The sequence below is a fragment of the Dicentrarchus labrax genome, unplaced genomic scaffold (genome assembly GCF_905237075.1).
Source record: "Dicentrarchus labrax unplaced genomic scaffold, dlabrax2021, whole genome shotgun sequence".
Lineage (NCBI taxonomy): Eukaryota > Metazoa > Chordata > Actinopteri > Moronidae > Dicentrarchus > Dicentrarchus labrax.
The window spans coordinates 18082657-18095203 of NW_026136707.1; the positions used below are offsets into that span (position 1 = coordinate 18082657).

At 38.2% G+C, this 12547-nt stretch overlaps 2 protein-coding genes across 8 annotated transcripts in view; one reads left to right on the forward strand and one right to left on the reverse strand.

The window, feature by feature from the left end:
• Window positions 1-12547, forward strand: part of triob (trio Rho guanine nucleotide exchange factor b) — a 105339-nt gene that overhangs the window by 44350 nt on the left and 48442 nt on the right. For all 6 annotated transcript variants that reach the window (XM_051406301.1, XM_051406296.1, XM_051406299.1 and 3 more), the window contains 6 exons: window positions 189-659; window positions 1885-2007; window positions 8114-8305; window positions 9833-9964; window positions 10544-10774; window positions 12120-12242. In XM_051406301.1, coding sequence (XP_051262261.1) covers window positions 189-659; window positions 1885-2007; window positions 8114-8305; window positions 9833-9964; window positions 10544-10774; window positions 12120-12242 — 1272 coding nt within the window. The remainder of the gene's footprint in view (window positions 1-188; window positions 660-1884; window positions 2008-8113; window positions 8306-9832; window positions 9965-10543; window positions 10775-12119; window positions 12243-12547) is intronic.
• LOC127366891 (uncharacterized) lies at window positions 2398-5660 on the reverse strand. Of its 2 annotated transcripts, XR_007885406.1 has the most exons (6): window positions 5282-5660; window positions 5080-5160; window positions 4342-4428; window positions 4091-4197; window positions 3834-3965; window positions 2398-3189 (listed from the first exon to the last, which is right to left on the reverse strand). XR_007885406.1 is itself a non-coding variant. In XM_051406302.1 (5 exons), the coding sequence occupies exons 1-5, from the start codon at window positions 5634-5636 to the stop codon at window positions 3855-3857; spliced, it is 741 nt and encodes a 246-aa protein (XP_051262262.1). In that variant the 5' UTR covers window positions 5637-5660; the 3' UTR covers window positions 3232-3854. The 2 variants fall into 2 exon arrangements, 1 of the variants encoding a protein (XP_051262262.1); XM_051406302.1 differs by lacking the exon at window positions 2398-3189 and having other exon boundaries at window positions 3232-3965.

The following is a 12547-nucleotide window of genomic DNA, read 5'->3' on the forward strand; positions in this document are numbered from 1 at the left end:
CTTTCTTCTGCATACAGAAAGGCACCAGCCATTGACTTAGGCTTTTTTGTGTTTAATTAAGAAAACAGCTCTGCTCTTGACAGCAGGACTTTGTCAGCATGTCTTGTCTTTTACAGATACTGAATTAATGGAAATTAAGTGGTATTTCCATTTTGTAAAATGCAGATCACTTTTAACTTTTATTTCAGGTGCGGCTGTCATTTGAGACCTTTGCCAGCGATTCTGCGCGGGCACTGGCACGCCTTGAGGAGCTCCAGGACACCTTGTCCCAGCGTGATCTCCCACGGGACCTGGAGGGGGCCCGAAGGCTCATGGAAGAACATGCAGCGCTTAAGAAAAGGGCCACTAAAGCATCTGTGGAGGAGCTGGACACACAGGGACGCAGGCTACTACAAAGGCTACAGTCACAAACTGCAGGAAGTGGAAGTAGCAGTGAAAGCGGTTATGGTAACCGCTCTGGTGGAGCTAGTGGAGATTCCAACGACCATCATCACGGGTTCCATACGCATGCAGACGCACACAACCTAGTAGCTAAAGTAACGGGTTTGTTGGATAAGCTGCATGGGACTCGACAAAATCTGCAGCAGCTGTGGCACATGAGGAAGCTGAAGCTGGACCAGTGTTTCCAGCTGCGTCTGTTCGAACAGGACGCAGAGAAGGTCAGAGTGCTATTCATTCTATTCTCGATGATTTTCACGTGATGATTGAAACCATGTTGAGGATAAGGTTAATTGGTTCCTCACTGCCTCCTAATGTTCTTGCCCCTTGATGATTCTGTTTTGTTTTTTTGTTGGTTTTCTTTTTTATTGGTTTTTCAAAAGGACAATGAGACAATGAAGTATACATCATACATCAAAATATCACAGCAAACTACACCGAACTACACCTAAGACAGGAAAAGAACAGGCAACAAGGACAGAATGAATATAACAGACAGCGTTTTATTTAGTATTGTGCATATTTAACATGATATATATCATGTATCAAATATATCAGATTTTATAAACTAAACAATGCCTCAGATTATACATGTCATAAAGAACATCACATTATATCATTGTTGGAAAGGCTGCAACTCTTTAGTACATCAGTATACTGTAGTATATATTTCATGTAGATACTTCTATATAAGTATGTGCCACTGTGCAGTTTATTTCAGGCCACATAGGAGCTAATGTACCGCGTCTTAGCTGGGTATTTGAAAAACCCAACTTTCATCCCCATGTAGAAAAGCTCAGCTGTGTATGTATATAGTGGTAAAAGCTTAACAGACAAGGTGCATTGGAGGACTTGAACTACTGATAGAAGGTTGATAGAAGGTTGGTGTACAATATTCTAATAATATATATAATTTTTTTATTTGTTTTATTTTTATTATTTATTTATGTACTCAAGCTATTTTAAATCTCAAATATTATGATTGTGTGTGGAAGCAGAGAATAAATGAATGTTTGTGAGTGTGCGCCTGCATGTCCTCAGTTTTTCACGAGAGTGTGATGTTGCGTGTCTAGAGCTGGGAAATGTAGCTATATGAACTGTGCAGAGCTGGAGGCAAATGCAGAGGTCTGCTGTGGAAAGCAGCGATTAAACACACCTTTTCCAGCCACCAACAAACATGTAGAGAAGAGAACATAAAAAGAACACACTGCCATATAAATGAAGGGTAAAGCTCAGTGGACACTATACACGCACACGCACACACACAGAGCTTGTTCTTTTGTTCCAACTTAATATTGAGGAGCTTGAAGATAACTTGCCTCTAGAACAGTTCCTCTCTTATTCTCACTGTCGTTGTTGACTAAAGACGAGATGGAGAGACCCTTTTCATTTGAAGTGCATTCTGTGAAACTAACTAACTAACTTTTCTTCTACTCTTCTGTGTAGATGTTTGACTGGATCATGCACAACAAGGGGCTTTTTCTCACCAGTTACACAGAGATCGGCGGGAACCACCAGCATGCCGTTGAGCTGCAGACCCAGCACAACCACTTTGCTATGAACTGCATGGTAAGATGTTGTCTTTGTCTCTCTTGTGCACATGGACAGAAACACGGTCGACACACGGGCAATGTGGTCACAAGTTATCATCATTACTGTCATTTACAGTAACAAGCTAAGGCCTCCCACCCCTGCCACCACACACACAAACATGCACCTCTTCTTTTTCACAGCCTTTATCCCAGACCATCCTCTGCCTTAGGCTGTGACTTGCTGTAGACTGGTATTTTCTGTCCTGCTACTTTTTCTCTCTTATATTATTCAGCTGTTTTCCACTCTGCCTCAATTCTGCCCCCTCTGTCATGTCATGTCACAGTGCTATTCCCATAATTGACCCATATTGCCTCCCTGCCCCTCCCATAGCTGTGTGCTGCCCTCTGCTGCTATGCTCCACAACCCTCCCTGCCCTCCCGTACCTTACTGTAGTCTGTCGAGGTCTGCTGCTTACTAATAAGTGGAGCTGAGGACATTATTCTATATCAACTCTGTTGTCCTACGGTGCTCTGCTCTGCTAGTTCTTTTAACCCCTCATGGTATCAATCCCCGACCCTGTTTGTGTTTCTCCCACCACAAACCCATACACTGCCCTATATTTCCAATTTGTTGTCACATTTTAGTTTTTGCATGAATTCATCAATGACAGTCACATAGCATTGTAAATGCTACAAAACTATCAAACAGCATAATAACTAAACATGTTCAGTCCATTACCTCCTAAACGGACAAAAACAACCCAACCCTTACACAGGAAAATGTGGTAAAGACACTTCACTTTCACCATCATACAGTAACTATTGTTCGTGTGACAAAAGTGTAGCCAAGAGAGAGCAGGACCCATGGCCTAAATTCTCCCACTTACAAATCACTGGTGTTAGGAACCATGTTCAACAATGAGTGGTGTCAACATGGGGGCCCAGGGGGCAGCTCCAGTGACCACCCAAAGCCAGTTGTGTCAACACCGGGTCGAGATGAACCAGTAACCCCTGAGACAACAGTAGAAAGCACGTCCATCTGTCTAGTAGAAAAGACAGATGGACGTGCTGTATAAACTCACACATATATATTCAGAGCACTGTATACACACACACACACACACACAAACACACAAACACAGAGTCGGGTACACTCAGAGTGACAACTGCCCCCTCCACCCATTCTTCCACAGGAAGCAGCGTTTCCCTTTCCTGTTGCCTGCATGGTTGAATGGAAATACATAGAGTTAGTGTGCGTCATGTGTGTTTATATGCGTTCATGTAGTGATACTGCCTGTGTCCTCTTGTTTCTTTGTGTGTGTATATGTGAACATTTATGGGAGAGGTGAAACAACACCACACTATCTGTACACAGGTTGGCCAGTTTCCACTGATGCCAAACACTAGCATTGCTAGTTTTAAAAAATGTGTTGCTGCATCAGCATTGCTTTTGCATTATTGTATTAGTGATCATTGCTATAGAAATTCATAATGTCAACTTTTACGTTAAGATTTAAACCAAATGTTAATAGTGACTTTTGCAATTATGTAAATGGTTATGTGTCAAACACAATACAATAGATTTTACTGTCATTTAGAAAAAAACAGGAACAAATTCTCACACACTTATGTAAAGATTGATAACTTAATTCAAGATTCAAGATTTAAGATAATTTATTAGTGGACCTCAAACTTCTCTATATGGAGTTGGATATGTGTGTATCTCTACATTTATTGTTAAAAAGCAGGAATAAATGGACATAATATATCACACAGGTGCAATAAAACACCACAAAATAACCCTGAAAGCATACTCTTTATTATAAAAACTAAATTATAACATGGTCATGGATCAACTATCACCTTATGTGACTTCATCCCAGGTCATGTCTGGTTTCGGTGAAAGTTATTTGTGCAATTCCAGGAGGAGATCATGTTGCATCCATCATCTGTCAAGTTCCTGCGACCTAGATGGAATGAGTTCCCTTCCATTTGCTAAAGCCAAATAAAGTTGTCAATTAAGATTATGCCAATTTATATTTTCATACTGTATATTGTGTGCAGAGGTGGACACAAACACACAGAAACATACACAGACACACAAATCAGCAAATCCTCACCTTAAGTGCTTCATCATTTACTATGATCACGTCACTCTCAGTTGAACAATCGTAATCTTCTGTGGTGGAAACTTGGTATATATAGCCCAAGATTTGTATCAGACGGTCTGTAAATAAACAGTTTAGCTTTACAAAACTTTTTTTTGTAATTGGTTGGTGCTGTTTCCTTTGAAGTTTTGTCATTTTATTATTTTAATTCTGTTAAGGAGAAATCACTCTGAATTTCCAGTTGTTAACATGAATCGTCTCACCATTTTTCGCTGCCAAGTTCTTGTTTTCCTCCTGTAGTGACTCTACTTTTTTAGTAATGCTCTTATGAGTCTCAGATAATCTGTCATCTGTTATAAAAGAGATATAAATGTTTCTCAATTTGTACTCTGACAGAGGCTAAGTACAATACACATTTACATACACAATTCATGCAGGCACACAATATACAATATGTAACCTTTTATCACCCACTGTTCCACCCGTGGGGCACAAGGAATAAGCAGAGCATTCACAGACTGCTAGTACTATGAAAAGTTACAGGAATATGAGCATGTAATAAATGTACCTATATATGTCTTGCAAGATTAATGACTGATTTTCAAAAAGAAGTCCCTGTAGTACAAATAATTCCTTGCAGATTATAAAATTACAAATAATAATCCCCAGTAAATATATAACCAAAACTTTATAAATCTCCCTATTGTCTAAGCAGTCTGGCAACCCTACAGTGTAATAAATCCCTAATCCTTAATAAACTTTGTGTCCAAAATTCTAAGGGAATAAATAAAATTGTCAATTTGTTATGAATTAAGAGAATATATGCCAAAAGCGGGGTGGATGTTAGAGGGTTACACACAAGGGGGATTAAAGACACTACAAGATTACCAGTGGACTAAATCAGTTCTATGTGTTAATACAGTGTAGAATGTATGCAGTACACTATTTTGTCCCTGCTGTATCTTTAAGGTTTTGTATTCATAAATGAAAGTCAGACTCACAGTAGAAGCTCAGACCAAGCAGCCCTCCGATTAACAGAATACACAGCAACACCAGACACACCGTTGCATACCTGAAAAAAACTAACCAGAAGATAATATACAGTTACTGTAATTTACCATTATGATATGCTAGTTTTTTATGTGTCTGCATTATATTATATTATATTATATTATTTTATTTGAATTTCAGTATGTACCTTACCTAATCTGGGTGGTTGCTTCGATCCTGGTCCTCTGTTTGCCTTTACGGGAAGGCGTCTGATAGTCATGTATCTTTCGGGTAGAGGGTGAATGCGAGATTGTGCTGTGTTTGGGTATGGGGTGTTTTGCAGTGCTCTCCTAGCAGCACTCTTCCCACTCTTCTCACTTCTCAGCTCTTCTTTCTTATGTTCTCTTGAATCAGGGCCTGATTCAAGTCCTCCTGAACCGTTTTGTCTTCTTAAATCAAGACCAGGTGTATCTCCGTTTTCATAAATATCGTCAAGTTCCGACCATTTGTCTGCATCCATTATCATGTATTCATCACCAGCACTCTCTGCTTCTACAGCCTCCTCCATTGTGGAATAGTGTCTCTGTATGTATGTGACTATGTTATGTATGCATAAACTCCCTTGCTGTTGATACTTATGACTTTTTTTTAGTGGGAGGGACATCATGAGACCGCCTCTTACCAATCTAAATTTATTACAAACTTGTGTTTGTACAATATTGAACACTGCGTTGTCGAAGTTGGTATTGTTGGTTTTAATACTTTTCACTGGTTAAATATTTGTAAAACCCACAAGGTAAGGGTAACCAATAGCATCAATTTATAAAAAAAAAATAAAAATGGCAAAATATAGAGGTAAATATAAGGTTTCTGCCTGACAGCAGTGACCATAAATTACATTTTAAGAATACATTGGATCACATGGGACAAAATAGAAATGCGGTTAAACTAATCTATTATGGATGATGTCTCTGGCAGGTGTATTATTTATATTAACATTACACTCTGTGTAAAACCTACAAAAGCAAGCATGAAACTTTAATGATCCCTGGGTGGGGAACTGGGTAATTCAGAATCAAACAGTAATTGATCACAAAAACAAACACAAATGCAAAATATGTGCACACAATGATAAGTAGAAAAATAATGGAAACAGTCCTGAAGGCATAGAGATAATTTTCCTTTAGTTTGTATATGAAAATTAGTAATAGTTGCACTGGAGAACTACTGTTGGTGTTTCAAAATTGATCTGTAAGATAAGTAGCCTTGTAGTGAACAGTGACAGTTATTCAAAACTGTGGTTTACATTGTTTGTGTGGCTTGTCCTTGTTGAGCAGAAGTTTACTTTGTTTGACTGTGTGTGCTGACACAAAATCTCAATCTCATCTCAAAATCTCATGTTTCAGTTGATGTTACAGCACATCTAGGGTTAAGTTGAGGACTTTGCACTGTGCACATGTTGTGCATACAGTATTATATTATGGATAACAACTATTTTTCTCTCTCTCACTTGCCCCATGCCCTTATCAGATTTGAATTAGGAATACCTTCTCCCTATCTCTTCCCCAACCATCCCCCTTTCCATCCATCGGTTTTGGATTAAGACTTTACCACCCAGTGTGTAGTACTCCAGCCTCTGTTATTTAAGCAAATTCATAATGTCCTACAGATGGCTCAAAGGCCTTCAGGCTTATTAGCTGTCACTGGGTGTGTGTTCTGCTTGGGGTCTTTTTCTGCATATGTCCTTTCCAAAAAATCATCATAGTTCCTTGTGGAATAATACCATATCAGATCTATAGTGGCTTAGAGATCATTTAACTGTTTAATTTGTGTCTTTTGTAAAATTTATAACAGGATTACTGTAGCTCTACTGTGCACCACTGTTCTTGTGTGTGTCACAGCTTACCTACTGCTGTGTATTTGAGAGCCTTGATTTTCAATGTGAGCCATACTTCTAAGCACATCACTGTCTATATTATCCCTGAATCAACATCAGACTTAATCTAGGGGTTTTGATGTCCCAGTGTCAAGATTTTTCAGGACAGTGGGGTGTGTCTCTGCTTGTGTTTCATGCAAAAACTCTTATAAGCAGAAGTAAAGCTATTCAAAACCATTTCTAAAGCCTAATTTCAGAAAAAAAGACATCACTAAAGTCTGCAGCTTTGATGAAAACTCATAATTTGTGTTGTTCGAATCCCTCTTCCCAAGACCCGGCCTCTGTTTAAAGGCTGTAGCTGGTGTTTGGTTCATCTTTCCTCCCCGTTGTGTTTGAAACAAGCAAAGTAAGAGCCATAATAGGCTCCAGGAGCAGTAATTGAATAGAATAATAACAGGCTGTTAACACAGTTGTTAATTAGCGTTTGCTGATCCGTGCCTATCTACACCAAACAGCTTGGAGCCCATATATTAAAAAAGACTGAAAGATTAAGAGGGAAATGGGTTTCTTTTCATTATTCACATGAGGTATGCCTCCCAAGTGAATGACTTTTTAATGTCCACAAGTGTGTGTGTGTGTGTGTGTGTGTGTGTGTGTGTGTGTGTGTGTGTGTGTGTGTGTGTGTGTGTGTGTGTGTGTGCATGTGTGAAGGGTAGCTTATGGCCAAGGTGCATGTATTGACTTTAATTCTCTCTAATTACTTACTGTGTATGTTCAGGTAATTGTGGCTACTGCATTTCACAAACACACTTTGATTGCTTTACAGAAATACAACCACAACAGCACTGTAACTGGCAGCTCATTAAGTTACCTGGGAAAAATTCCAAAATAATAAATATTACATGGAAAAATATATAGTCAGTACCGCCTCATGTCAGCTGTCTTTAGATTTAAACCAGTGGATTTTGACTTAAGCAGCTTTGTTAGCACACATTAGTATTAAGTTTGTCTGTCTGTATGTACAAGAACTTGTTAAGGATAATTCAAGATTATATTGTATTAAGCATTTTATTGAATTAAAACAAATAAAATATTATAATAATAATTTTCATATTTATTTTAATCTGTGCCATCTTGCTTCTCTGTCTCTGTCTGTCCCTTAAATGCAGAATGTGTATGTAAACATCAATCGGATCATGTCGGTAGGGAACCGGCTCTTGGAGTCAGGCCACTATGCCTCCCAACAGATCCAGCAGATCTCTGGTCAGCTGGAGCAGGAGTGGAAAGCTTTCGCTGCAGCACTGGATGAACGCAGCACCCTTCTGGAGATGTCTGCCAGTTTCCACCAGAAAGCAGACCAGGTACACACACACAACACTGATAGACACACAGAAATCATACACATGCATGTGCCATGTGTTACATTAAATGTTTATTCTTTGTTTAATTATATGTACAAAACACGTCCACGTATCCAAACATAATCATCCTGCATGCATACAAACATTTTTGGCTGTACTAAATATACTGTTTGTAGCTTGCTTCAAAGTAATTGCATACATTTGCAAACTTTTTAGTTCTTATATGCATACAGAACATACCATGTAAATGAGATGTGCTAATATTAGCATATTAGATTTATTACTAAATGTTCGAGGCTGAAAAAAAATGTTTTTGTCATTTGTGCTTTCCTGAATATTTTAGTATTCAAACCTTTTTACAGTTGTATATACTTTTAAAGAAATATATATTTAAAAAGAATTATAAAAATTTTTTGTGTCAGTACAATTCACAAGCACTGGGGTTACAATTGACCTGAAATACCATTTAAGTTACCAATATTGCTTTCCATTGTCTGCTTACGGTTGCAGTAACAATGCGTTAGTTAGTTTTTGACACTGAATGTCCCTATAATGCTCAAGACATTTGTTTATTTGTTCTTTTGTTAATATTTGTGGGGAGGGCAGCATTACAGACATAATATTGTATGTTTTCATGTCATATCTGTGGTAAAATAGTCTCTACTCTTAGCTCACTGAGTTTCTGTGATAGATGTTTTTTTCATTCAGAGGCCCTATCCCCTTCCCATAACAGCTTTATCAAAGCTTTCTCCAAAGCTCTATGCTTGCCTGTCTCCTTTCTCCTTGTTGAACTTTCCCCTCACTCTTACTTCAGTCTCTCTCTTTCCAGACAACAAACAGTTTGGATGCCAAACCTTTATGTGGAGATTAATTGACAGCCTGTCAGGAGCAGTTTTAATGCAGAGTTTGGATTGTTTTCTTTCTTTTCATTGGTTTATGACAAGAGCATTCCGTGGGGAGCAACTCTGAACTCTTCATATTATACATACTAATATCATGGATTGTATTAATAGTAACATGTGCAGTGTTAGCATTTGAAAAATCTAAAAAGTATGTACTGCACTAAAAAGTACAGTTACAGTCATTTAACAATCAAAACTGTGCCATACTTGTTTTCATTATCTTGGTTTCATAGAAACAATCTTTAAAAAAAATGTAGGCTTGATAAGAAACTCAAATTACGATGTGTATTTTTTATAATGACAACTAAATAGCAAAGTTGTTCTGGTTTCATCAAGGATCCCATCATGCATACACAATTGATACTGCATTTTACATACCAAATAGTATGCATTTGTATGTACTGTAGGATACTGTACATGTCATTTCATAACCAGAGAAGTTCAATTACAGACAGCTAAAGTTTGAGAACAAACAAATCCACATCTGACTGCATTATTTGTATTTGTGCATTTAGACAGAACACAGTGTTTATAAAATGTGATAAAGTGCTTGAGTCTATTGTATGCACATATGCATGTAGCTCTGTGTTATTCAATGTTTGTATTGTGTGTGTTCTCTCCCCAGTACATGAGTAAAGTGGAGCCGTGGTGTAAGGCATGTGGTGAAGGAGAGCTGCCCTCTGAACTCCAAGATCTGGAGGACACAATCCACCATCACCAGGGACTATATGAGCACATCACCACCGCATACTCGGAGGTCAGTACGCACATTCATACACACTGATTCTGTATGAGTGTGCAAAACAAATGTATATGCAAATATTAACGCTGACTTTGTAGAACACAAAATAGAACAGACAATTATCCAAATTATGTACTAAAAATATACAAGGGAAAAAATCCCTTAGGAGCTTATTCATTGCTGCTAGGTAAATAATAAAAAACAATATTCACACTGTCTAACAAATAGACAAGTATTACATGAAAATTATAGAACAATCTTTCAAATGTATTTTTTAAGTTGAACCAAACAAGAAAAGTAATTCCATAAGTTAGTATCCCTAAATATTATTGATGATTTACCTTAATTTAATGAGATTTTTGGGACAATTAAAAGTAGATAACTGTGTTTGTTCTCATTTGAGTCTAAGTAAATCTGTCTATCTAATTAATTACTTTTCTAGGTATACTAATAGATTTAGTATCTTTTTGCTGACACGATCAATGCATTTTCTCCAACCTGAGTCCTGTATTTGAGTTATTTAGCAGACATGAGGCATTTGATTAATCTCTGAGATACCTTTTAATCTGTCAAACTACACGTCACCTCTTACAGGTAAGCCAGGATGGGAAGTCTCTTTTGGACAAACTGCAGCGACCTTTGACCCCAGGAAGTGCTGATTCATTGATGGCATCAGCTAACTACTCCAAGGCTGTGCACCATGTCCTAGACATCATCCATGAGGTGCTGCATCACCAGAGGCAGCTGGAAAACATCTGGCAGCATCGCAAAGTCCGCCTGCACCAACGGCTGCAGCTGTGTGTCTTTCAGCAGGATGTACAGCAGGTAAGAGACACACACAGCAATTCAGAAGTCCTCAAGACCTGCAGCTGTGTGGGCACCACCAGGTTTTGTTTTGCAAACATGGACAGACATACACACCACTGTACAGAGCTATTCTTCAAAACATTTTTACTGAAATTAATCAACTTATTGAGCTTTTCTCAAGGCTAGTCCTTATGTGGCAGTTTTACTAAATTAATTTTGATGCTGATAAACCTAAATAATATATTGTAAAACACTTGTGATTTCCCGTACTTAAGTAAGACTGGTATTGCTGTCAAAAGATTTTCTTTCTAGCAACACTACACATTAATACTGCATCCATAGTTAATAGATATAGGGACAATGTTCCATTATACAAACATTAGGTAAAGTGAATAGCAGTAGGGTTAGGGTTAGTGTTGCTGTCTTACTTATTATCTTTTTTAATGGTTAGATCCAATAAATCTTTGTTATTTTGAAGAGGGATATTCTGCAAGCATTCCATACTGGATAGCAGAGGGCGTGATATTAAGATATAGTATAATCAGCTCTAGCTTCAAAGCTTTTTTCCTTCCCTCTGGGTTTTCACAGTGAGACTCTCTATCTCTGTGTGACTATCTGGATGGCACAGCTCTTAGATCAAATCTACTGAGCTGGTGTATAGTGTTGTCTCTGCGTTTCTACCCTTTGGGCATGAACTCTTCTCTGCCTCTCTGCTCCCTCCCTTCTTCTTTCTCTCACTCTCTCTGTCTCGTTGTATATCTGCGCTTTTGTATTCCCCCTCTTCCATCCACTCTTTCATTACCCTTTTCTCTTGGTAGTTGTTTCCATGGTGATGCAATTTACTGTCACATAAAGTGTTGAGGGCATTGTGCACATGTTCATATGTGTTTGTCCCATCAAAATATTCTCTCTGAGACCTTGAGCATCATGAAAATCCCTTTCATTACCCCACATAGAAACAGATGAAGTATGGCCATCTGTTTAATAGATAATAAGGTAATTATGTGAAAAGATTTATAGCTAATCTCATTCACAGTGGAAATGTTGACACTTAGCGCTGCTCTGGATTTCCTATTAGGCAAAACCTAATTGTCCACACTTGTGTAATTTAAACATGACAGAGTGCAGATGGAGAAAAAGAGTAGAGAAATGGTCGATGAGCAGAGGGGCAGTGTGAGCAAGACAGAGGGGCGAGGGAAAAGAGAGATGACATCTACTGTACTGGGTATACAGCTATTCCAGTCAATTGCACCCCCTACTGTTTGAAAATGTATAATGCATTCTTAATGTACGGTTACCCTGTGCAGTGCATATTTAAACTATGCACATCACACATACTGTATATGTGTGTGTGTGTTTTAAGGTGCTGGACTGGATAGAAAACCATGGCGAGGCCTTCCTCAGTAAACACACTGGTGTTGGGAAGTCTTTGCACAGAGCCAGGGCTCTGCAGAAGAGACATGAAGACTTTGAAGAGGTTGCACAGGTGAGTTTTAAAAGTAACACAAAAAAAAAGTCTAGTTCAAAGTGCTAAAGCAAATCTTCATGCTGTGACATACTTTATCCTCCAGGCATCAAATGCAATTCTTTATGAAAAACAAACATGCATGTCTGGAATTTGGATTCCATTGTTAAAACTTCAAAGAAAATTAAGAAAAGAAAAGTGAAGTCATATTTCAGAGCACAGAAATGCTTAATGAAATGTAAGATTTGACATTGCTATATTGTCCTAAATCAATAACGTCAAAACAAAACAAAGAAAATACGATTTCAGGACAGCTCTTAAAGACT

Bases quoted from the DNA above. Each gene is read 5' to 3' on its own strand.
- LOC127366891 (XM_051406302.1), bottom strand. From the start codon at position 5,636: ATGGAGGAGGCTGTAGAAGCAGAGAGTGCTGGTGATGAATACATGATA. The intron at 4,198-4,341 runs GTGAGACGATTC...GTTTATTTACAG, and splicing joins GAACTTGGCAGCGAAAAATG to ACCGTCTGATACAAATCTTG. The intron at 3,966-4,090 runs GTGAGGATTTGC...ATTTGGCTTTAG, and splicing joins TAAATGATGAAGCACTTAAG to CAAATGGAAGGGAACTCATT.